The 21,401-nt window shown below is 48.6% G+C and overlaps 10 protein-coding genes across 10 annotated transcripts; 5 read left to right on the forward strand and 5 right to left on the reverse strand.

Annotated features, from left to right (window-relative positions):
- Window positions 1-401: 401 nt before the first annotated feature.
- On the forward strand, window positions 402-1,451 carry P170DRAFT_504818 (uncharacterized protein; the record flags this gene model as incomplete). Its single annotated transcript, XM_024854236.1, has 1 exon — window positions 402-1,451. The coding sequence occupies one exon, from the start codon at window positions 402-404 to the stop codon at window positions 1,449-1,451; it is 1,050 nt and encodes a 349-aa protein (XP_024709251.1).
- Window positions 1,452-1,822: 371 nt separating this feature from the next.
- P170DRAFT_451869 (putative quinol monooxygenase) lies at window positions 1,823-2,505 on the reverse strand. Its single transcript, XM_024851229.1, has 2 exons — window positions 2,385-2,505; window positions 1,823-2,319 (listed from the first exon to the last, which is right to left on the reverse strand). Exons 1-2 carry the CDS (start codon window positions 2,404-2,406, stop codon window positions 2,045-2,047), a joined length of 297 nt encoding a protein of 98 aa, XP_024709252.1. The 5' UTR covers window positions 2,407-2,505; the 3' UTR covers window positions 1,823-2,044.
- Window positions 2,506-3,009: 504 nt separating this feature from the next.
- On the reverse strand, window positions 3,010-4,086 carry P170DRAFT_469430 (uncharacterized protein; the record flags this gene model as incomplete). The annotated part of the gene is made up of 1 exon (XM_024852631.1): window positions 3,010-4,086. The coding sequence occupies one exon, from the start codon at window positions 4,084-4,086 to the stop codon at window positions 3,010-3,012; it is 1,077 nt and encodes a 358-aa protein (XP_024709253.1).
- Window positions 4,087-4,942: 856 nt separating this feature from the next.
- Window positions 4,943-5,945, reverse strand: P170DRAFT_396949 (uncharacterized protein; the record flags this gene model as incomplete). The annotated part of the gene is made up of 2 exons (XM_024846144.1): window positions 5,400-5,945; window positions 4,943-5,346 (listed from the first exon to the last, which is right to left on the reverse strand). The coding sequence occupies exons 1-2, from the start codon at window positions 5,938-5,940 to the stop codon at window positions 4,943-4,945; spliced, it is 945 nt and encodes a 314-aa protein (XP_024709254.1). The 5' UTR covers window positions 5,941-5,945.
- Window positions 5,946-7,606: 1,661 nt separating this feature from the next.
- Window positions 7,607-9,942, forward strand: P170DRAFT_504821 (glycosyl hydrolase family 43 protein). Its single transcript, XM_024854237.1, has 14 exons — window positions 7,607-7,732; window positions 7,805-8,004; window positions 8,052-8,112; window positions 8,161-8,252; window positions 8,298-8,509; window positions 8,557-8,609; window positions 8,657-8,691; window positions 8,734-8,875; window positions 8,937-8,942; window positions 8,996-9,039; window positions 9,089-9,180; window positions 9,226-9,316; window positions 9,366-9,753; window positions 9,805-9,942. Exons 2-14 carry the CDS (start codon window positions 7,933-7,935, stop codon window positions 9,834-9,836), a joined length of 1,320 nt encoding a protein of 439 aa, XP_024709255.1. The 5' UTR covers window positions 7,607-7,732; window positions 7,805-7,932; the 3' UTR covers window positions 9,837-9,942.
- Window positions 9,943-9,992: 50 nt separating this feature from the next.
- On the reverse strand, window positions 9,993-12,553 carry P170DRAFT_482148 (uncharacterized protein; the record flags this gene model as incomplete). The annotated part of the gene is made up of 4 exons (XM_024853875.1): window positions 9,993-10,275; window positions 10,305-11,003; window positions 11,416-11,536; window positions 11,860-12,553. The coding sequence occupies 4 exons, from the start codon at window positions 12,551-12,553 to the stop codon at window positions 9,993-9,995; spliced, it is 1,797 nt and encodes a 598-aa protein (XP_024709256.1).
- Window positions 12,554-13,189: 636 nt separating this feature from the next.
- P170DRAFT_396955 (amidase) lies at window positions 13,190-15,176 on the forward strand. Its single transcript, XM_024846145.1, has 3 exons — window positions 13,190-13,585; window positions 13,641-14,084; window positions 14,134-15,176. The coding sequence occupies exons 1-3, from the start codon at window positions 13,313-13,315 to the stop codon at window positions 15,070-15,072; spliced, it is 1,656 nt and encodes a 551-aa protein (XP_024709257.1). The 5' UTR covers window positions 13,190-13,312; the 3' UTR covers window positions 15,073-15,176.
- A 1,171-nt stretch (window positions 15,177-16,347) lies between these two features.
- Window positions 16,348-17,665, forward strand: P170DRAFT_396957 (uncharacterized protein; the record flags this gene model as incomplete). The annotated part of the gene is made up of 2 exons (XM_024846146.1): window positions 16,348-16,872; window positions 16,931-17,665. Exons 1-2 carry the CDS (start codon window positions 16,360-16,362, stop codon window positions 17,663-17,665), a joined length of 1,248 nt encoding a protein of 415 aa, XP_024709258.1. The 5' UTR covers window positions 16,348-16,359.
- Window positions 17,666-18,697: 1,032 nt separating this feature from the next.
- On the reverse strand, window positions 18,698-20,487 carry P170DRAFT_420746 (cytochrome P450; the record flags this gene model as incomplete). The annotated part of the gene is made up of 5 exons (XM_024847318.1): window positions 18,698-18,869; window positions 18,923-19,089; window positions 19,145-19,255; window positions 19,308-19,625; window positions 19,678-20,487. 5 exons carry the CDS (start codon window positions 20,485-20,487, stop codon window positions 18,698-18,700), a joined length of 1,578 nt encoding a protein of 525 aa, XP_024709259.1.
- A 419-nt stretch (window positions 20,488-20,906) lies between these two features.
- Window positions 20,907-21,385, forward strand: P170DRAFT_6641 (uncharacterized protein). The gene has a single exon (XM_024855325.1). It carries the CDS (start codon window positions 21,032-21,034, stop codon window positions 21,278-21,280), a length of 249 nt encoding a protein of 82 aa, XP_024709260.1. The 5' UTR covers window positions 20,907-21,031; the 3' UTR covers window positions 21,281-21,385.
- Window positions 21,386-21,401: the final 16 nt, after the last annotated feature.

The following is a 21,401-nucleotide window of genomic DNA, read 5'->3' on the forward strand; positions in this document are numbered from 1 at the left end:
GACGTGTAAAACAGCCCTAATAACTACGATTTGCCCCCTCCATGACTTAGATCGCGTACTTTTGTTCGGTCGCCTGGAGTGAAACCTTGTGCGGTCAATCGTTACCTACTGGCGTGCCGTCCTGCAGACTAAATGAAGTATGGATATTGCAGCTGAATTGCCCCGCACGAAGTCGGGGTTTGCAAAATTCCACGACTCACGCCAAGATTGCCAAAAGAAATCAGGAAAAGCTCTAAGGTGATAAGCTACGGATTATTGTAGATATATAATACCCTCTCCACATCCGTATGAAAGAGTAACCTAACATTCTCTGCTTTCTATTGCTCTACTGCACCCGAATCCTTCCGATCATCTTTGATTCTCTCTATTCGATTGTTCAATTATCACAAGCATCATCAAGAATGGCCAAGTTGTGGGAGGTAACTCAATTCAATGTGAGGACGAGTGCCAGAGACAGCACGTCGGACAGCCTTTTTGCAAATGGCCAGATGCAGGTGAAGGTGATTGTGTCTATCAAAGCTTTCTTGCTAGACCCAGACGAAAACGGAAACTCAGATTACCAGTTGACCAAGGCTGAGCTCGAGGGCATCAAGTTGATCAATTATTATTCGAGGAATGAGTTGACGGGAAGGTGGACCTACTCTACTACCGAGAATGGGTTTGCCCACGTACTGCCTCGCGCTGGAGCCCCAGTCGATCCCATCGCCGATGGCACACAAACTATCGGCTTCTGGGTTTCCTCTACCCAGATCACAAACGAAAATATCGCCGCCCAAATCAGCCAGCCGGGCAAGGACAAGCCAACCACCGTCACCACTACCGGTGGTATTTTCGATTCCATGGTCACACTCGAGGCTATTCAGCCGGTTACCTATACGACAGACAACGTCTCCTTCACCCGAGAGGACACGGCCGAGGGGACATGGCGAATCCAGACCGGGTCCAACAGCAGTACATATCGTTGGGATCAGGATAACTACTATGTTTCCTCCCATGATTATCCCTTCTTGAAAGTGGATCGTCACCAGGTTGACACCACCGGGAATGACAACGGCGTTGTGAGATCGAGTGATATGCAGGACTCTTTTGCTTACCTCAAAGCGGGCAAAAATGACATTTCTATATTCTACATGTTCGACGTGGGAAAGGAAATGACCGTGAGACGCGGTCTTTACACCTGGAGTGGTTCCACCACATATTACAGATACGCGCAAATCAAGGTCAATCAGCGAGTGAATGCCTTGTGTCTTACCCGTCTGCTTTTCTTTAGCGGGTACACAAGTTGGTGGAATAACTGGGACGCGAATGCTTGGTTCACCATATATGATTTGTATGGAAACCACGGCCACTTTTCGGTACGAACGGAAGGACAGAATACGCTCTCTTTTACGTCCCGGAATGTTAGATCCCCGGCTGAGGGTACCTCGGTCGGACGCACGGTGAAAATCTGAGGCGTGACGCGGACACATTGACTGCTAGAGATAGCATTTCTGCTTTCTTGGTGCCTACTTCTGGAGGGAGAACTTCAAAATTGCAGCATAGTCCTAGGTTCTGTTTACTTCTTTCCCCTTCTACCATACTATCACTTTCAATACCTATCTTGGGAAAACATATAAGAACAAAAAGAATGATATAAAGTGATAGGAGAATGAATATAGAGTATGACTGATGCCTGAGGCATAAAGGAGGATCCTCGGGGATTTCCCGGGAGATTGACACGGCCTAACCGGAATAGGATACTGAAGGAGAAGATATTATGTCATCTCCCCGCCCCGACCGCCTTCCGTTGCAGGCACCGATCATCCCGAAATGCCCCGCGCTTGTCTCGGGTTGCCGGTCGTCGGTCGGGATGGGATTGAATTCATACGAGCTTTTCATAATCTGCGATATGAATCAGGAGCCTCATGAAAAGACCCGAATACAACACCAAACACTGCTTCAATGTTCGACACCTGACACGGCAATCGCAATTGGTATTCTCGGCAGCATAAAAATATATACATCCATCCTCCTTCAACTCAATATATCGAGTAACCAAAGCCCTCTAGCACATCTCCTCGAAGCGTCGCAGATCCATCTCCTTCTCGAGGAGGGGAATGACGTAGGGATCGAAGGTCTTCCAGTAGGGGTTCTCGAGGTGGTACTTCTGCGAGCCCTCGTTGAGGTAGCGCTCGACGATGCAGAAGTCCTGCTTATCGTGGACCGACTGCATCACGAACCAAGACAGAGTCTCCTTGTCCTTGGAGTAGACGCCCGAGGCCTCGATGAGCTTGGCGTGCAGCTTGGAGATGGACTCCTCGTCGGGCTTGGCCCGCATGTCTGTGACGGTTAGTGGTCAGAGATCTGGATAGTGACGGTGAAGATGAAGGGAAGGGGATACGTACGAACGACGATTGTGTAGACCATTTTGAGGGATTGAGGGGTTCTCTGGGATGAGGGGCAGAAGTGGTATCGTCGTCCGGGTGGTCCTGATCTTATATATGGATCGGTGGGGCGGGAGCGTTAGGGCTCGCCCGGTGAAGATGGTGTGGGTTTTGCCGCTTTGCGGCTGGGTGGTGATGTAACCGGAGCTTATGGGGTGTTTGAATTGTGGCTGGTTAAACACAGGTGTTACTGGGGCATTGGTCCTGTTTGGTCCAATCGGAGTAGAAGTGACTGGAGTTTGTTGTGAAAATAAAGTTGGAATTGAATTAATTATCCAGGTACTCCGCAGAGTATAGCTCCTGTAAATCATAGAGCCTGCTGGACTTCACATAAACTAGATAGCTCACAACCAGCTTCCTGATAGTTGGTCTAGTTCCCTAGTCAGGGGCCATTGGGTTTGTGAGGAAAGAGAAAAGACATTGCTCGATTACAAGATTTCAGGACGTGAGGTCCCGCTCTAGGTATCATTTATATTTCGTTACATTGTTGTTAAATTGAGACAGTAATCGGAATGTTTGAATGGGGAGACATGGATCTCACTAGCGTGGCATCCTCCAGATCGAAGTAAGATTGCACGGGGAAAAATCAATGCTCGGGAAGAAAGTCTTTAACGACGTCACGGTGAGAGCACGAAATTATGTCGCTGGGACGGGATTTGAATTTCTGCTCAAGGGCTCTCATCGACCATGAATCCTTTGCATCCTGGTCTTTATTTCTCTCTTGCGCATAAGAGCAACGGTAGAAAAAAGCCCTGCTAAGAAGTGGCAAATTCGACAGTTCCTCTACCAATTCTGCCCAGGTACCACCTGTGAGGTTGACGCGCGCTATGTCTAGATAGACTAGAGTCCTTGCAAATTTGAGGATCGCGCGAATCCCCTCGAAAGAAATATTCATATACGCAATCTGGACACAGCGGAGAGGGGCCTCAGCAGGGATACAATCCAATGAAGCGTTCGCATCATGAAAAAGACCTCGAATGCAGAGATGCTGCAGGTTACGCCCATGTTGTAGAGCGGAGAAGAGACCTGAATCTCCCGCGTATATGTAGTTGTCAGAATAAAGAAGGTAGAGATAGCGCAGGTTTGACATGACGGGCGCGAGCAATGCTAATCGCCTGTTTGTGCATGGAACGTTACCAATATCGAATTGGAGGCCCTCCAGTCGTGAGGGTGGATGATCTGCCAGTGCCTTGAGCAGGCGTTCGGTTAGAGCTGGTTGCTCCACTACGAAGGAAGCTTTGTTGCCAATCGCAAGCCATCGTAGATTTTCAAATCGAGTTAGGGATAATGAGAAAATTTCTGGGAGAGTCTGATAGAATTCTACTGCCTCATCCAACGAGCAAGGTCCTCCCCAGCCTATTATAAGCTTAGAGACGACCGATGCGAAGTCGCTGCGGGCAATCTTGTCCACATTGGCAAGTGAGTCGGACGAGCCCCTTAATGAGGCGTCGATCCGACGAAAGAGCAGGCGAGTCGAGGCGTAGTAGAATGATCTGTTCACCAGTCGAAGGCGTTTCAGGGTTGCGGGAACGTCTTCATATATCGATTTACGACCCCATAGGTCATTCCTATGGTTGATAGATTCCACAGTGCACGCTACGATCTTATCATACAGCTCTAACGGAAGAGACGAGATGCCGCCACCCAAAGGACTGTTTGCCATGATGGTTCTGGTTTTTGTCTTCTTGAAAAACTACCAAGACCTCTCTAGAGATGGCTGTGTGTGAATCTAGAATCGACTGATGGTACAAAGAAGCGACGCCTTTAATATATAGTGATAATCAGGTGACATGGCTAGGCCATAAACTCTCCAGTTGTGTTTCGAATAGTATTGGAGGGAAAAATAAAAGGAAATTCCACCATATCAACGGACCAATCCCGGTAAAATCATTCTGTCCATGCTTTCTTTATCCATGCGTTTGGTTCATTTGCTTTGTAGCTGTGCTCTACAACCCTTTCATTATCTACCTTTTCCAACGTCTGGTGCAACTATCGATCTTAAGGCATTTGTCTAATTGTATAATGAAAGACACGGCATCCCACCTTGAACTACAAGTCCAAAGGCTTGAATTAAACTCAATACAAATGCCGCAGGGAGGAGGTAGGTTATCCTGCCATGATGTTCAAGCACTTCTACGGCTACTGGTGTTTGTTGATAACCCGTAAGTCGGGTTCGGGATGATTCCGAGACGGCTCGATGGACTCCACCGGCGGGGAGTGGAGTGCTCCGAAAGGATGATCGGGGCGGAAGGGCTTTTGGAAAAGCTTTCTGATTTCCTCACTCTGTTGCTCTGAGAATCGTTTCTCCCCGTCGATATCTAACAAAATCCATGTACATGAGGCCTAGATTATATCGAAATTAAGCGAAAGCCAAGGGAGAAGGCGAAAGGAAGGGGTGGGGGGAGGGAGGTGAAAAAAAAAGAAAGAAAAAAAAAAAAAAAAAAAAGACAATTACAGGACACGAAACAAAGTCAGCACAGAAGAAAGAGCAAGGCAATCGAACATGGTCTGACACAAAATCATACTTCAGGCCTTACATATCCACGCATAACCAACGGCTTGTCCTTGCTTTCCGACTCATCCCCCTCGGTGTTCTCACTCCCCACGAGGTCCTGGCCAGCCTCTTCGTTAAGAAATCTCTGCTGCCGTTTGTACATGCGCCAGAAAACAACGCTCCCATGGACCTGGGCGGCCGAGAAAGCGATGTGAAGAATTGGCGTTGTGACTTTGAAGGCAACCTGCCAGCGATCCCAAAGGCATCCGAACAGAAACATTATCACGACGGTTTCGCAAAAGGTACCGAATGCGGTGGTTATGCAAGACGACAGAAAGACTCGACTGAGAAAGCGATGTCGCTGAGGGTAGATGCGATAGAGGATGATGGCGACATGTGGAAAGAACTCGGAGATGATATCGAAGACACCTACGACCGCTTTGGTGAGCCTGGCGCCTCCTGAAGTAAAAGAAAACACGTACCCCATATTGTACAAAGCATGAATTCAATTCCAGCGTCCGGCTCTTGCATTCGATCTAGCCCGATCGCAATGGCGGACTGACCGATCATGATTGTTCCCACGTGGTGCAAGACGGCGATTGGTGACAATCTCGTCCGATAAAGAAGTTCAAACACGTACATGCCAATGAGCATTTGTGCGACCACAATCAAAATATCCCCCATCATCACAGGGGAGCCACGAACAAATGGGGTGTGGAACGTGGAATTGCCGACGATGACTTTGATGAAGGGATATGCTGCGATAATGAGAATGAGGAACTTCATGGTGCCGGCAATGTGGTGGTTGATGAAGCCACGCTGGTTCTCCAGGCTGAGATTCGTGTAGACCGATCCATAGAGGCGACGGATGAGAAAGGCCTCCAGCAAGTAGTAACGGACGAGGAACAGGACGACAAGGATGATTGATATGATCAAAGCTGAGAACGAAGCCAACTTTGAGACGGCGTAACGGGGAGAGTTCACGCCTGGCACACCATAATGATGGAGGTTAAGGAGCCCCATTGTCGATCCATGAAGCAGAGGTTTGAGAGACACTCAATTTCTCAGAAACTCGGACAATTGATAAAGACACGATGATGCGGAGAAGGTCAATTGGGGATATTCAGGTGGAAAGCCACGACCAGAGAGGGAAGGGACGCACACCCAGCACAAGGTATTAATAGTCACGGGGGTCGATGAACGGAACCTCTCGCTGATCTTTGCACGCATGATCTGTTGGTAGTGAATACCTACGACAGCCATTCTATTCGGGGCCCGCGGGCATCAGTCTTTCCTGCCTGAATCAACAAACAACGGGAAATCTCCATCGAATTCGGCAGCCTAGAAATTGCCCCTAGTAAGGCAGCCACCCTTCGTGGTGTGGGTTTGGGGCTCAATGAATGGATCCTGTCTTGAAGGGAAAAGCTTCGCGTTACCTAGTTGCAGTATTTGTCCAATCACGAGGATTAGTTCGTTTGATTAGTTGGCTTTATGGAGGATGGCGCATCTAGAATCGGGTCGACAGGTGGACCCTGAAGGCTTAGCGCTCGAGTGGACTAATCTAGAATAGATCACTAGGCAGCATCGATTCTTTAGTTCTGTTCTTTGTGTTCAGTTCAAGTTCATTCAGAAGGCACAGCAACAGGATAACCAATATAGACTGGGTCAGACTTACAGACAGTTGTCTTGTATGCTCACTCGGTAGGTATAAATACCTACTGCCAGAGATACACCTCGGTTGTGTAGGAATTTATTGTAAAATAACCAAAGGAAATATGTGGATTACTTCGACAGTACCTATAAATACTATGCAGAATTTGGTCAATGTAAAACGCATTAGTGCGTCGGGTGTAGATTTCTTTGTTGACGCTGTCTCCATGCCGAGTCAACCCCTTTTCCAATTACCGACTCCCTCGCCCTCAGTAGTGGTAACACGGGCAGCACGGGCGGAAGTTGATAGCGATCAGGAACTTGATCATCAGACGAATTATTAGGATAAATAATAAGGTGGCACTAGAGCATCCGTTTCTGCATCACTGATCTTCATAAACGCTTGAGGTCCTGTCGCATATCTTTTATGCTTGGAGTTCTGCTAAGTTGGACACTAGGGCAAGGGAATATGCAGTGCGTAAAGCTGGCGCGGCTTCTGAGGAAAAGCCAGAACAGGCTCTCTTTTCAATCTCTCTTTTTTTTTATAGTTTTTCTTTTTTTTTATAGTTTTTCTTTTTTTTTTTTATCTTTGCTGTTTAGAATTCTTTTGCCCTGATAGTGCCAGTGCTTTTCACTTGTTCCTCCGAGGCATGCGAGGATATCTAGGTTTATCCCTGCCGCTATCCTTAACTTTGCGCAGAACCCACGGGTCATATTTTCCAGTTAAAGAAGTCATGGCTCCTAATTTGAGGATCCAGATTGTGTTTGAAGTCAAAGTTTTCTAGGAGTCCGGTATTAAACTGACAAAGCTGGATGCTTTCGCCTCAATAGTCGGCTATTTTGATAAACAAAGTGTCCATATTGACTGGAAGTCAGAACTAGGACCGTCATACGGTATTTCCCCCGCATTCCATTCACGATCTTGCCAACGTCATTCTTCAACCAGAGTGTGGGGTGATTGATCTTGGCGGGCGCTAAGAGGGGCGTAGCCTCTATAATCCGGTTTGCAGTCGGCAGGTTCATGAACTTCGCTGCGCTATGTTCGACTACTTTTGCAGGACTGAGAAACTGACAGACATCTCGGTTAAATGGACGCAGAAATTCTGTACGGTCCGGACAAACACCAAGCACAACCATGCAACAGCTGCATAAAATCCATGAACCGGTAAATTGTCCACCAACCAAGTCAATGCGATCGGCGAATTGCTTCCTGAACAGGCTTTCTAACTGTTAACAGGCGGGGAACCCTACAGGATGTCTCACTAGCCATTTGCCCGCATAGGCAGCTTGCAGAAAAGTACAAATACCTTCGCGAGGAACAGAGTGACCTGTCGATCGGCATATTTTCAGAGCACCCTGATCAGAATGCAGATCCTGCGTATTGGCTCGTTTGCAGCAATTCTCCTGGCATCGTCCATCGAAGCTTCACTGGATATAGTATGGAGCTAGATTCGCATGTTCGTTCTCGACTGACAGCTGTTCAGGTTTCCGGAGCCACATGGACGGCAGCTGGAACGGACCAGCATATTCAAGCCCATGGTGCCGGTACGTAACGCAGTCCTGACTCAGCTGTCGGAAAGTTGACAATAACAGGAATAATCGAGGTTGACGGAACCTACTATTTGATTGGAGAGAACAAGCTGGATGGCACGTACTTTCAATCGGTTAATTGCTACTCAAGCAAGGTATGTCTCGTTGGGAATTGATCGTGCTCGCGCTGATAGCTCTAGGACCTGATTGAATGGGAGTTCGTCAATGAGCTCCTATCTGTTCAGGAGTCAGGAGACTTAGGACCACAGCGGATTGTCGAGAGACCCAAGGTTATCTACAATGATGACACCGAGCAATATGTCATGTGGATGCACATCGACTCCAGCGATTATGGCGATGCAAAAGCTGGTGTCGCAACTGGTTCGAGTGTTTGTGGAGACTATACATACATGTATGTTTCCTTCTGTTGGTGAAAGTGAATGGCCTAACGCGCTGCAGCAACTCGACGCGCCCTCTCGGATATGTTTCTCGGGACCTAGGGCTGTTCAAAGGCAGGCCTCGTTCACCTGATTGCTGATACTAGGCTAACGGCGCGTAGATACCGATGGGACTGCGTATCTGTTGACGGAAGATGTAAGTGAGAGCTCCGAGTAAATGCAGTTCTAACTTCGACAGAGAGACAATGGGCTCCGGATCGACCTTCTTTCTGCGGATTACCTGACCGTTGAATCGCCGGTCCATCTTTTCGAGACTTATGAATCCCCGGCGATCTACAAGAGCGGTGATACATATTTCATGTTCGGATCGCAGCTGACTGGTAAGACATCCATGATTAATCAACAGACGCTTACAATAGCAACTTACTAACCAATCTCTAGGATGGGGTAATATTGCCCAAGGTTCTAAGTCGGATAACAAAATGCTGATTAGCTCCTAGATGCAAATGACAATCGATACACCACGGCAACGAACCTTTCAGGAGTAAGATTCCTAATGTCCCAAAATAGCGGCTGAAAACTAACATCTACAGCCCTGGTCCGAGTGGACGAACTTCGCACCCGAAGGGTCAAAAACGTTCACCTCGCAGTCAACATATATCCTAGAGAAGGATGGCGTTGTAATGTTTGTTCCTTGTCTCCGGTATCCTTTCAAGCGCTGACCATTCAGCTATATGGGCGATCGCTGGGTGCCTGGCAACCTAGCTTCATCAACATATGTTTGGCTCCCGTTAACCATCTCAGGAACTAAAGCAACATTGGTAAGCCGATTGATCAGCCTCATAAGTGGTGCTCTAACAATATTGGTAGAATGACGCATCAGCCTGGAAATTCACAGATGGAAGCTGGGAGACTGCAGAGCCGGTCACCACGCTCCCTGCAGTTTCAGATGACACCACACTTGGCGGCTCTGCCCGTACTGTGACCGATGAGAGGGTAGGATATCTCGGTGGTCCTGACAATGGAACTCTGACATTCAGCTCGGTCTCTGCATCTGGGAGTGGAAAGCATACTGTGCAGATTACCTATCGCAATGGCGATGGGTCCCAGAGATACTGTGCTGTGGTTGTGAATGACAAGTCGTACAAGGTGGCTTTCAGTTCGACTGGTACTTCTGTGGGCACCAGCATTGTGCATGCGGAATTTGCTGATGGAGATGAGAATGAGATTCGATTCGAAGGATTGGATGGGAAATATTGTAAGTGGACATCGTCAGTCGGTTATGAACGGGCTAACATGGCTGCTTCAGGTCCTGATATTCAAGAATTGGTGATTTCGTAGTTTGGCCAAAAAAGATTCTCTACGACTTTGCAGAATCACTTTATCGGTCGGGGGCTACTGAAATTGGAATGAGGTGTGGAGGAAGTGTAGATGTAGTAATGAATCCTATCCCTTTTATTCGAAAGCTACCTCGCTCCTAGTCACCGTTTATAAAACCTACCTTGAATCGGTAACATCGTGATACACCCACACACTGGGCTCAGCATAAACAAGCTGCTCACTTCGCAAATAGTATCTCACAGGGACCAACGCCCCAGGAATACAAATATGCACAAAGCCTCGGGCATCGACCTTCTCCATCTTTGTATCTTCCGTCTCTGACGCCACCAAGTCTCGAATATCCATTCCGGTCCAGCTCTCCCACGCGGCAACGTCCCCCATCACCGAGACGCTGCTCCTTGCTATCCTGACGACCCGGCCGCCCAGAGCGACGTGTTTCCTGAGCAACGGATCAAAAGGGGCCCCTACACCAGCAGCAGCACCACCCCCTGAGGTCCCGTCTCCTTCCTCCAGCCCAAATACTCCACAGTATCAGCAGTCGGAAAGCCCACCTTCGCAGCCGGTCGCAACGGCGTGATGACCACTCCCAACTCATCTCTCCGCGCTACATCCTTCAGAAACTCCACCATCCGGCCGACAAGTCCCTGGCCTCTCCATTCCTGATATACACCTACTGACAAAACGACAAGTGCATTAGGTGCTTCACGCCGTCGTCGCACAGGCATATCCCGCGCCTGGTCATGCGTCAAGGGCGGAGACATCGCAGGGAGATTCTGGCGCACGAAGAACTGTTCCACTGCGCGTGCGAGGATCGTTTCGTAGCCCCCGTCGGGCAGGGTGTCGAGGACTCGTATGCCGTCTTCCCCTGGGAGGGATGTTTTGTCCGTGCCGGCGGTGTCCGAATCATGAGACTTCCGGTGCTGGAACTCGGCCAGCTCGGGCCAGAAAAAAGGCATTGAGTAGGCATTCGCGACAAGCGTCTCCTGGCCGGTATGATCCTGCCAGACCATCACGTATTGGTAGCGTAGGAGTCCCGTGTAGTCGATTAGGCGGGGGAGGTAGGTGTTGAGGGTCGGGCTGCCGCGGAAGAAAGGGGGCCAGGACTGTGTGGGTGTTTGTTGTTGATGGTGCTCGAGGGCGAGGAGGAGGTCGGAGCGAGAGCTGAGGCTGTACGTGCGGTAGCTTCCTGCTGGGGGGGGGGGGGGGGGGGGGGCATTTTGGGTCAGTGGATATCGGGCAAGACGGGGAAGTGGACAAGAGGGAGGAAGAGGATGGCGAGGAAGACAAACCCGTGTGGGAGAAGCGATACTTAAGCAGCTCGCAGGCCGAGTCATGACATGTTATTGTCTCATTTCTTTGTTTGCATGAACGTCAGCTTGCGATCTAGGCTCTGTAGACAAATCCGTCATCTTCTGGTGGGTGTCTGCAGGTTTCCGCTTGTGGCGTTCAAGTCGGACCGGAAGGAAATGCTGTGATTCCGGGGCCAATAACATCGAGGAGAGTAAATCAAAATAAGATGAGTTCGGGTTTGAGTGGATTCAGAGTCAAAGGTAGTCTCAGACATACAGTCATAAGCTACTTTTTGCGACCAGCAATTCCAAATAGTATTTGGGTTTCGCGCCTCCACGGGGAGCTGACAGGAGAAGCAACAAGAAGCAAAGATTTGAACTGAAAGGTTGGTTGTTTGAAATAATCCCTGTCTTTGCTTTTCGGTAGATGATCAGTAAGAAGAGAGGACTAAATTATATGGTAGTTTACTAACAAAGAAAACAAGAAGAAAACATAGCAATTTTGCAGGTGGATTTGAGTAAATAGAAGCCACGTAGTGCAGTGAAAATACTTCAGCTATCTGCTGTATCCACTTCATCCTCTGCAAACATCTCAACTTGGATCATGATCATCTGTCCCTGACACCCAGCCAGTAACTCCGAATACCAGACCCCAAGCAGACGTATTCTGTCCATAAGGAAATCAAAAACGCGAGAGAAATCCCCCAAATCCTAATCCTCACAGATATCCTTACGACACTCCTCCAACTTCTGCTTCGCCAACTCCAGCTCAAAGCGGTCTAATTCCAGAATCGCCTCCTGTATGTCCTCTCTGGCCCGAAGGCGCTCGATTCTAGCAATATGGACGTTGCGAGTAGCCTGAACGTGAGTTTCGTATGCACCGTCGGCAGTAAGGTCAGTGTCAAGAACAGACGCAACGCGGAGATTTGGTCTGTATCTTTCGTAAATGGCCCTGGATCTTGGGGACCTGGATCGAAGCCGGAATGGAGGTGAAGGAGCAATGGACCGGTGGCGGCTTCTGTTGCTACCGTCTACCGATGGCGAGGCGAGGGTACGGTGCCATCTGCGGGGTCTTTTGCCTGCAGGAGGTCTCATCTCCTTGTCGGAGGAGGAGGAGGATGCTTCGTCCTTGATCCATTCGTCTTTGATCACGAGGGGTGTGCATTTGAAGGTCGGGGATTTAGGACCAAGGAAGCTAGAAGAATGAGCGGTCGACGAGGAAGACTGGACAGGCTCAGGTGACGCAGTGGTAGGCTTGGGTGCAAAAGGAATTTTGAGGACAATCCGAGAAGTGGCCAGAGAATCCATGGTAGGTTCAATCGGAAGATCTGCACTTAAGATGCTGCTTTCCTCGGTGAAAGACATAGGCAGGGGATTAACTTGGGAGCTGCCCAATTCCGCCACTGAATGATTGAGAGAGAAGGCCATTGTATCGTAGACAGTCTTGGCTAGGCGCTTCAGGGTAAATGGTGGATTGAAGGAGAGAGGAATATGAGTCACATAAGAAGGATGGAGGGAAAAGAAGAAGAAGAAAAGAGGAAAGTGAAAATTTGACAGCGATTACTGCAGGGAATCTCCTGGGATCTTCCAGGAAAGGTTATGACCGCAAATTCGGTGGGCCGCAAGCTTCTGACTTGATATTCACTGCATTCACGGCCATTACCCAAGGTCGGATCAAAGACTTATTATCACCGGCACCATATTTTGAGAGTTTCTGTTGTGAATAGATTGGGCGTAATACCTCGCAGAATGACCCGGGTACTTGGGGTAAACAGATTTGAAACCGGCGCCCAAAAGATATAAATATCTGCCATCAACAAGCTTCACCGACCATGTCAAGGTCTGAGAAATACGCATCAGATAAGGTGCCTTGGAAGTCCATTTATTTTCTTATAGTCCGTGGTGGAAAAGTGGCCAATCGGATTCCAGATCGATCGATCGACTGCGCTAGTCCCAAAGAGGGGCTGAAACCCCGCAATGTTTTCTCTCGGATTCCTCGGGATTGTCTCTTTCTCGTCCAGCATCCTGCAGCTTCAACAAGTAAAAACCATCTCATTCAAGCTTGGGGAAAATGTCAAACTGCCACGTGGACGGGCTCGACGAAATATTTAAGCGGAGTCTGTCCATGCCGAATGCTGGAATTGTCCACCCCAATATCCCAACACGAAGAGCATTCTCCATTCTATCATGTCCACCTTGGGTGAACGCACAAAGCTGGCGCTCGAAGTCTTGAGGCAGACTCTTGAGCCGACTGCAATCCTAGATGAGGCGACGCTCGAATCACTACCGCAAAACACGATTGGAGTTCCACGCTCATGCGGACTTCTGTCGGACCTGGAGCTCGAATTGACCGAGCAGTATGATGCTACAAGCCTGGTCAAAATGTTAGCAGACGGATCCGTGAGCTCGGAAACGCTTCTTATGGCTTTTCGAAAGCGAGCTACTATCGCACACCAGTGTGTTGGTTCTCCTTTCCTCTCGCGATTCCAGTCTACCAGAGATTGACGCAGGATAGACAAACTGTCTAACAGAACTTGTTCCGCAAGCGCTTGACGATGCCAGGAAGTGTGATCAATTCCTCGCACGCACGGGAAAAACTATCGGACCGCTTCATGGCTTGCCGGTCTCGGTCAAGGAGCAGATCTCGATTGCTGGGCGCCGCACTAATATGGGGTTTGTCTCGCTAGTCAATAATGTCAGCACCGAGGATGCCTACATAATCAAGTCTCTCAAAAAGCTCGGTGCTGTCGTCTTTGCGCGCACTAATCAGCCTCAATCTTTAATGCATCTGGAGACATCGAATAATATATACGGTGCTACGGTGAACCCGAGAAACCGGGGTATGACGGCTGGGGGTAGCACTGGAGGCGAGGGCGCGTTAATGGCGATGCATGGAACTGTACTGGGCATTGGTGGTGATATCGGAGGCTCGATACGTGTTCCTGCCGCTTTGAATGGAGTAGGTTGCTTTGATCCTGAGTCCGGTTTAAGCTGACAGGCGCGCCTAGGTCTACGGGTTTTATCCTACCGTTGGTCGAATCAGTGGCGAAGGGGTATTGGTCCCAACTCCAGGTTGTGACTCTATTTCCGGGACACTGGGGCCTTTTGCAAGATCTTTGAGAGACATCGAGCTTTTCTGCAACGTGTACTGCTCGGCGAAACCTTGGATAGACGACGCTTCTCTGATTCCGGGAGAAATCCTCTCGCCTGCCTTGGGACAGCCTTTAGCTCCCGGAAGGCCCCTTCGTGTTGGAATATTAGCTGACGATGGTGTTGTGTCGCCCTTTCCACCGGTCCGCTATATTATCGACCAAGTTAAGGATCGCCTTAAGAATAGCCCTTTCGTCGAACTGGTGCCATTCGAACCGCTCGATCACGATGCGGCATGGCAAATTATCTCCGCAAATTATTTCGAGGACGCCGGTGCAGATATCAAAGCATTCTGCAAAGCTGGCAATGAGCCTTTGCTTCCTCTAACGGAGTGGATCATCAACCAGTGCCAGGAGAACATGTCCATCGTCGCGCCAACAATGCAGGGACGCAAAGCTGCCCGCGATGCTTTTAGACAGAGATACAACACGCACTGGAACCAAGCGGGAATGGATGTTCTTCTTGCCCCTGTCACGCCTAGCACTGCACCACCTCTCGGCGCAATTCCATATTGGGGGTACACCGCAATATGGAATCTACTTCAGTATCCAGTCATCGCTTTACCAGCAGCGAGCTTGGTTGAAAATCGGGATCAGGTTGATTTATCGCATGAGGTCTATTCACCAAGGTCAGAAAGAGAGGAACAAATGCTGCGAGACTATTCCCCTGCGGCTGCACAGGGTATGCCTGTTGGTCTGCAAGTTGTAGCCAAGCGCATGCATGAAGCGGTTTTGTTTCAGGCTGTTTCTACTATAGAGCGTGCGCTTTGCATGGAGAAACCTCTCAGCCATCTGTGAAATAGCATATCGAGCAACCATCTGGTAGTGGGTTGGGTGCTATTCTATTGTGCGAGCGTGTTGCGAACAGAACTACACTCCCCCGGGAATATGGTCTATTGTCGGATCGAGTTTCTCAAATTTAAACCTTCTACAGAGGACTTTAAATTAGCCTTGTGCCCGCATTTAGTGCCATATTGTACTATAAAAAGACAAAGAGCATGCTGATTTTACAACTACAACCAGATTTTCGGAAATACCAATTTCTTTACACGCAACCTGGTGACCTCTGTTTATCTTTTTCGTCTTTTTCTTTTATAAGTATCACTACATTCAAAGCTTCGCTTCTTCTACTATCAGCCAATTATTAGTTCACACACAACCACCCCCACAGAGGTCTTGATGTTTTTTGGTATGTACAAGAAAGTCATAGAATCTTTTTTATTCTATATAAACTATTATATCTATAAACTTTATATATTTAAATTTGAATATCATAATTATTTTCTGTGTTTAAAGACTTTATAATAAAATATAAATTATATATGGAGCGGCATCTCATGTCCTAGAATTATTATATAGCGAGTAGTTTCTTTTTTCTGTTCTCACAGAATCCTGACGACCCCTACTGTGTCCTTTGCTTACAGCTGAACCTCATGAATTATCCATTTTACCCACCTATAGACAAATACTGTTGGCACGACACTCAAGATCTTTCTCCCATTAGTAAAAGCTTGCTTGGTTATCTCCCTCGACTGTTAGTAGCACGAGACTGGTCATAAGATAATATCTAACTTTGACAGGGTGGGCTCTACAATGTATGAAGAGGTCAGAGCGGAGGAAGTTGTATAGGTAGTCATGATATCCCCAAGACTGAGTAGAGAATACAGAAACCAGGGGCAAACAAAAGAGGGAAATCTATTTATAGCATTCAAAACCAGTCGGTATTGGGAAGATGCGCCTTCTCCATGTCGCAGAAAGATCCCTGCATGGTTACATAGCAAGGCACATCCCTAGCCAACCCGAGAGTTTGCTTCATGTAATACCCAGCCTCCCAGTAGAGCTAGTGTATCCCTATCAAGCAACTGGAGCAGAGCCATGTTCCTGGATCGGCCATCAGTGCTCCCGAACCGGCACTAGACAAGGCTGAAAGTGAGAACAGCGCAAGAGACTGGCAAACCCAGCCTTTGTTTGTCGTCTTGGCACCGAGCGGGGTAAAAAAGTGCTATTCTTATAGAGATCCAATGCTCTCGAGCGATTTGAAGACCTGGAATTATCCTTCATCGCCCATCAAGCTGGCCATTAACTATGACTCACTTTCCGCGCAAAGGACGTCAATCACAGCAACAACGAGAACCACTACAGCCACGCTCACCCCCCGACCGGAATACATTTGCTTTTCGCCCCCGGGCCTACATTGTTATTCTCGTCCTCGTCTATGGCGCACTTTCCCTTACATCATGGTGTATACTTTGTACCCTTAGTTGGAGACCTCTCGGGAAATCGAACTATGAGTTTGGGCCCCTTGTTGAGACGGAGTTGGAAAGCATTAAGCACCAAGTATCCAAATGGTCTCAGGCTTCCAGAGTAGTGTCTGGAGTCGTCGGTGTTTTAACTCTTCCCTTAACTTCGTCCGTTTGCGCCTTTGCTGCGGTAAACTTCACGCAACCAAGGACCTGGGGGGGCAAGTCTTCGCTTACATTGAATCAAACGGTAACTCTAGCGAATAAAGGCTGGACAAGTCCTCTGGTACTTTTTACTCTGCCTTTCAAATTTAAAAGTATTGGCAGTTTCTATCTATATTACGCAATCGCCCTTCATGTACTGGGTATGTACTATCTGCCCTCCTGCGCTACTAGCTAGAAATTATAATAATGAGAATATAGGTGGCATACTCAGCCCTCTACAGCAGCTAGTGTTGGATCAGGAAGAGATCCATACATTGATCAATTACCCTGTGCAAAAGATGGGGCTTCTCGAACCTCCACGCTTGGTAATTCAGAACTTTCCACGGGAGGAAGTTGCCTTGCTTAGGGCTATTTTAAACAGCGCCCGGCCAACCGATCTGGACCTGAACCTCTGGCAGGACCAGGATAGCAATTCAGCCGCGTCGCCATTTGTCTCTATGGCACCATCTAATATAGACACTAAGGGCATCCGTCAATTTGCTCCCCGGTTGAATTCCTCCATGCGGCAAGAAACACTACAAAAAGATGACTTTCCGTCAGACTGCTCAGGCAATTCTTTTTTCAGAAACTATACACTACCAGCTGGCAGCCTTTACACGTATCAGCATATTTCGGTATGCATGCCCGGGGATCTAAGTATTTCACCGTTCCGCAGAACACGGGACAAATATGATTTTGACGAAGTACTCTATCTCAAAGTGAAAACAGACGCCTATAATGGAGATTGGATTACCCGCAAATTAATTCTCTCAACTACAGTCGGCTACTTCGAGCTGCCAAATTCATTAAATGGTAACAAACCAGGGCCTTTACAGCCGAAGGATCCTATTAAATCATGTCCGAATCCGCCTTGCGAGCCGCAAATTCAAGGGTTAGTGCTCATATGTCTATCCTCGTATTTCCACCTACAAAGCTCACACTTATAATCTTATCTTCAAAAGCCAAGCCGCATGGGAGACCTTCAAAGCCGCGACCGGTTATGATGTATGGGGGAACTTTCACTTGGATAGGGTTCCTGGCAAAGGTCCCCTAGCAAATCTGGCTATTACACTGTTTGGTGATGGTTCCTTCACTGAGGAACGATTCGATAACAAAACTACCTCGGCAATCTGCGCTGGGTATGGACCATTAATACTTCTTACATCTGAGACTCCAAAGCCGTGTGAAAAGTATTCTGACCCCCGCTTGGCCCTGAGTGAGTTTTTGTCAATGATAGTAGAGCAGGAAGACATGTGGGACAAGGCGATTATATATGTACACCAAATCATGCTCACTGATGACGGTGGGCATAAAGACTTGGCGGTCTACAGCCAACAACTGGGGCGACTTACGAAGCCAGCGATCTCAAAATCATCCATGGCTATTTTTTCTACTCTCCTGGGCATCTATCTTATTTGCCTGCTGGTACTGTCCGGTTGGGCAAGTGTTCGAATTGGTTGGACAGATTCTTTGGACGCCTACGCGATGCTCAGGATTGGTGCCACGTTAGCGATGGATCCAATGTATGCTCAAGTAATCCGGGAAGGGGATGACAAAGCCTTGGATAGGCTTCCTGGCTGGGTCGGGGACCAGAGGTCTTACGAGACGGTGGGCAAATTGGCAATAGGAGGGGAGTCGCCGTTTAAGTGGTCGCGAAGATATCAGAAGGGAAATGATATACTTCTATAGATGAGTTCACAGAATTATGCACATGCCTCATATGGCTTAGTTCAGCATGTGGGCCACAGCAGATAGCTATAGGCAGTGCATCCGCGGTCCTTCTTCAATTCTAGCCTTTCGTTAGCTTTGTGTTTTGAGCGGTCACGACATAGAATGCAGCCAATATCTCCCAGGGCTAGCCTGACACCATCCTTTGTATCCAGCAGTGGCATATTAAAACAAAATCAGCAGCAACAACAACAACAAAGTACCCAGCAACTTTGGTTCCTCAGGTTCAAAGATCTCCCTGTCCACTGTTCTCACTGATATTCGCCCAACACCTTGACCTGAACCCGATTCATCCCACGCTCCGTCTGTCCGATGAACTTGTCTCGGACCATCTCCACGTTCCGCTCTGTCGTGTCATGGAGACTCATGTCGAACTTGCGGAGGAGTGTCCCAAGCACCAAATACAGCCATGCCCAAGTCATACTATCATCTATTAGCCTCCGTCTACACTGCTAGACCTTCGTGTGAAAACTTACTTCGGGCCCAGACAGCCCAGAGTCCCTTTTGAGAATGGAACAAGGTATCGCTCCAACTTTCGCAACTCTTCGGGCTCCAGGAGCCAGCGCTCGGGGAGGAATCGGGAAGGCTCGGGGAAGATCTTGGGATCGCGGAGGATGAAATAGGTCGACATGCTCACGGGCGTCTGGTGCATTGATTAGTGTTATTTCAAGTGCTAGGTGGGGGGAAGATAAACATACTCCACGCGGGATGTCCCATCCATGAAACTGCAAAGTCTCCTCTGGTGCGATGCGTGGAAGACGTGTCGTGACGATCGAAGACAATCGAAGCCCCTCCTTCAATACGGCAGTCTATCCCTGTGTTAGCCATGCATTGAGACCAATCAGGAAAAGGGGATCCTACAAAATAAGTCAACTGTTCCAACGCCGTCAGCCCTGGCGCCATCGACGCATCTCCCCAAGCGGCACACAGCTCAGCGCGAACCCTTTCATGGACCTCGGGGTGGCGCAGAACGTAGAACATGGTGATAGCCAACGCTTGCGATGGTGCATCGGTACCGGCAATCATCAGGAAGATCGCATCGTCAGCCAGCCGAGCGAACTTTTTCTCGCTCTCGGGGACCTTCTCGTTTTCCAAGATAGTAGGATAGATTGCCTTGGGCTTTTCGTTGCTTATCATACCGCGCTCCTGGATTGCTTTGCGAACCATTTTTTTAACATCCTGAACTCTCATCAGCCTAGGGGTGGTGAATGCAGACGCCAAGCGAACTCACCGTTTCCATCTTAATGACCTCGTCAAAGTACGAACACACAATCCCTGCTGGCCAGGGGAAGATGTGCGCGATCTTGCAAATCCAAGGGTAATGTCTTGCTAGTTGCACAAGCTCAAAACATGAGTTAATCTTTGTCTTCCAGACCGCATCCAGCCCTCCTTGGTCGAGAGAGTGAAAACCAATATGTTCCCCAAAGGCATATTGCGACAGAGTATCACTCGCGAAGCACATAAACGCGGCGTGAAGCTCCAAGATATCGTAGCCATTTGCTGCATTGCGAAAATGACGGGTCAAACGCTGAGCATTGGCCTGAATAACCGGCTCGAGATCCAAAATCGCTCTCCGTGTGAAAAACTGTCCCAGGACGCTTCGTCGGACGCGATGCAACGCGTGTCCCTCCGTCGAGAAGATCGACTGCGGCCATCCGAGGAAGGAGAACCAGGAGTCTTTGTTCCGTTTGCGCGTCGGTCCCGCGTACAGCGTGTTGTAGTAGTCGGGGTCTTGCACGTGAAGTTCCCACGGTTTGATCCGCACTATGGGGCCGTATTTCTGATGTAGACGCTCAATCTGCCAGGTAAACTGACCATCTTGAACCATGTCATAGTATGTCTCATAAAACCCAGTCAGGGCAGCCAATCGAGGACCAGGGAATTTAGCCAGGGGGCTGAGGTAGAGACGATAAATAACGAGTCCGATAAGGGAGGAGACGGCAAGGAGTGCCGATGCGCATAGATACACCCATATCCTAGGGTCTATGTTCTCCGTGTCGGCTCCCTTCAGCGAGGGGAACCATAGTGCTATATCCATCATATCGGCGGTTCTCTCTTAGAGTCGTACCGTTCAACGGGTTGAAGGTTCGGGCGGAAACGCCCAACATCAAAAGGATAAGTCACTTGTTCTGGAATGCTGCTCATTCCATAGGAATAGCGGTGTGATGCACCGAGAATGAGGGGTCATGACTTAACGCCCATAATTTTGAGACATCATTCTGCAAGGGAGCCGAACTAATGTCGGCCGGGATGCATAAATCCATTCCAGATTGTGGACCCCGTGGATTCGGTATTTTGTGAGCTAGAGCAGATGTCCGCTGCGGATCAATTTCCTCTCTCCGGCCACGAGTCTCATGGCTCAGACTGCTTGGGGAAATGTTTGCAATCAATCGTGTGGTGACACCAAATAAATCTGTCAGTCCATGTGATTATTGACGCCACTTCAAAGAAACAGCACCACGCGCCACATACTCACTTGCACTGCACTGCATGATGATCAACCTGTGACATATCAGAAGGCACATTGAAGCTGGTGGGTTAACCAGCGATCATTCTCATGCAGGAGACACAGCAAATCAGCCGTTATGTTTGCTTCCAGGGCCCCTGCCATCCAGCCCGAAAGACTATTGTATTTTTCTTTTCTTTTTTTCTCTTGGCAAGATCAAATAGACAACAGGAATACGAGGAAACTTTCCGTATGCAATACGTTTGAACTATTTGCGTCTGTGCATCTCAAAATGCGAGATACGTACTGTCACAAGAGTCAATCTTATCTGTTTTTCGAAATAATAAATGAGACATCCGACCTAACGCAGGGAAGAGGCGTTCAGTAGAATGAGCGGTGACCTGACAGGCATGACAGATCAACGGTATATTTTCGTGTCTGAAAGCGCTGCAAGGGCGTATTGACCACTCGGGATTTATATCATGGATTAGTATCCCGTGATGGGCCAG

This window comes from Aspergillus steynii, assembly GCF_002849105.1.
Source record: "Aspergillus steynii IBT 23096 chromosome Unknown P170scaffold_1, whole genome shotgun sequence".
NCBI lineage: Eukaryota > Fungi > Ascomycota > Eurotiomycetes > Eurotiales > Aspergillaceae > Aspergillus > Aspergillus steynii.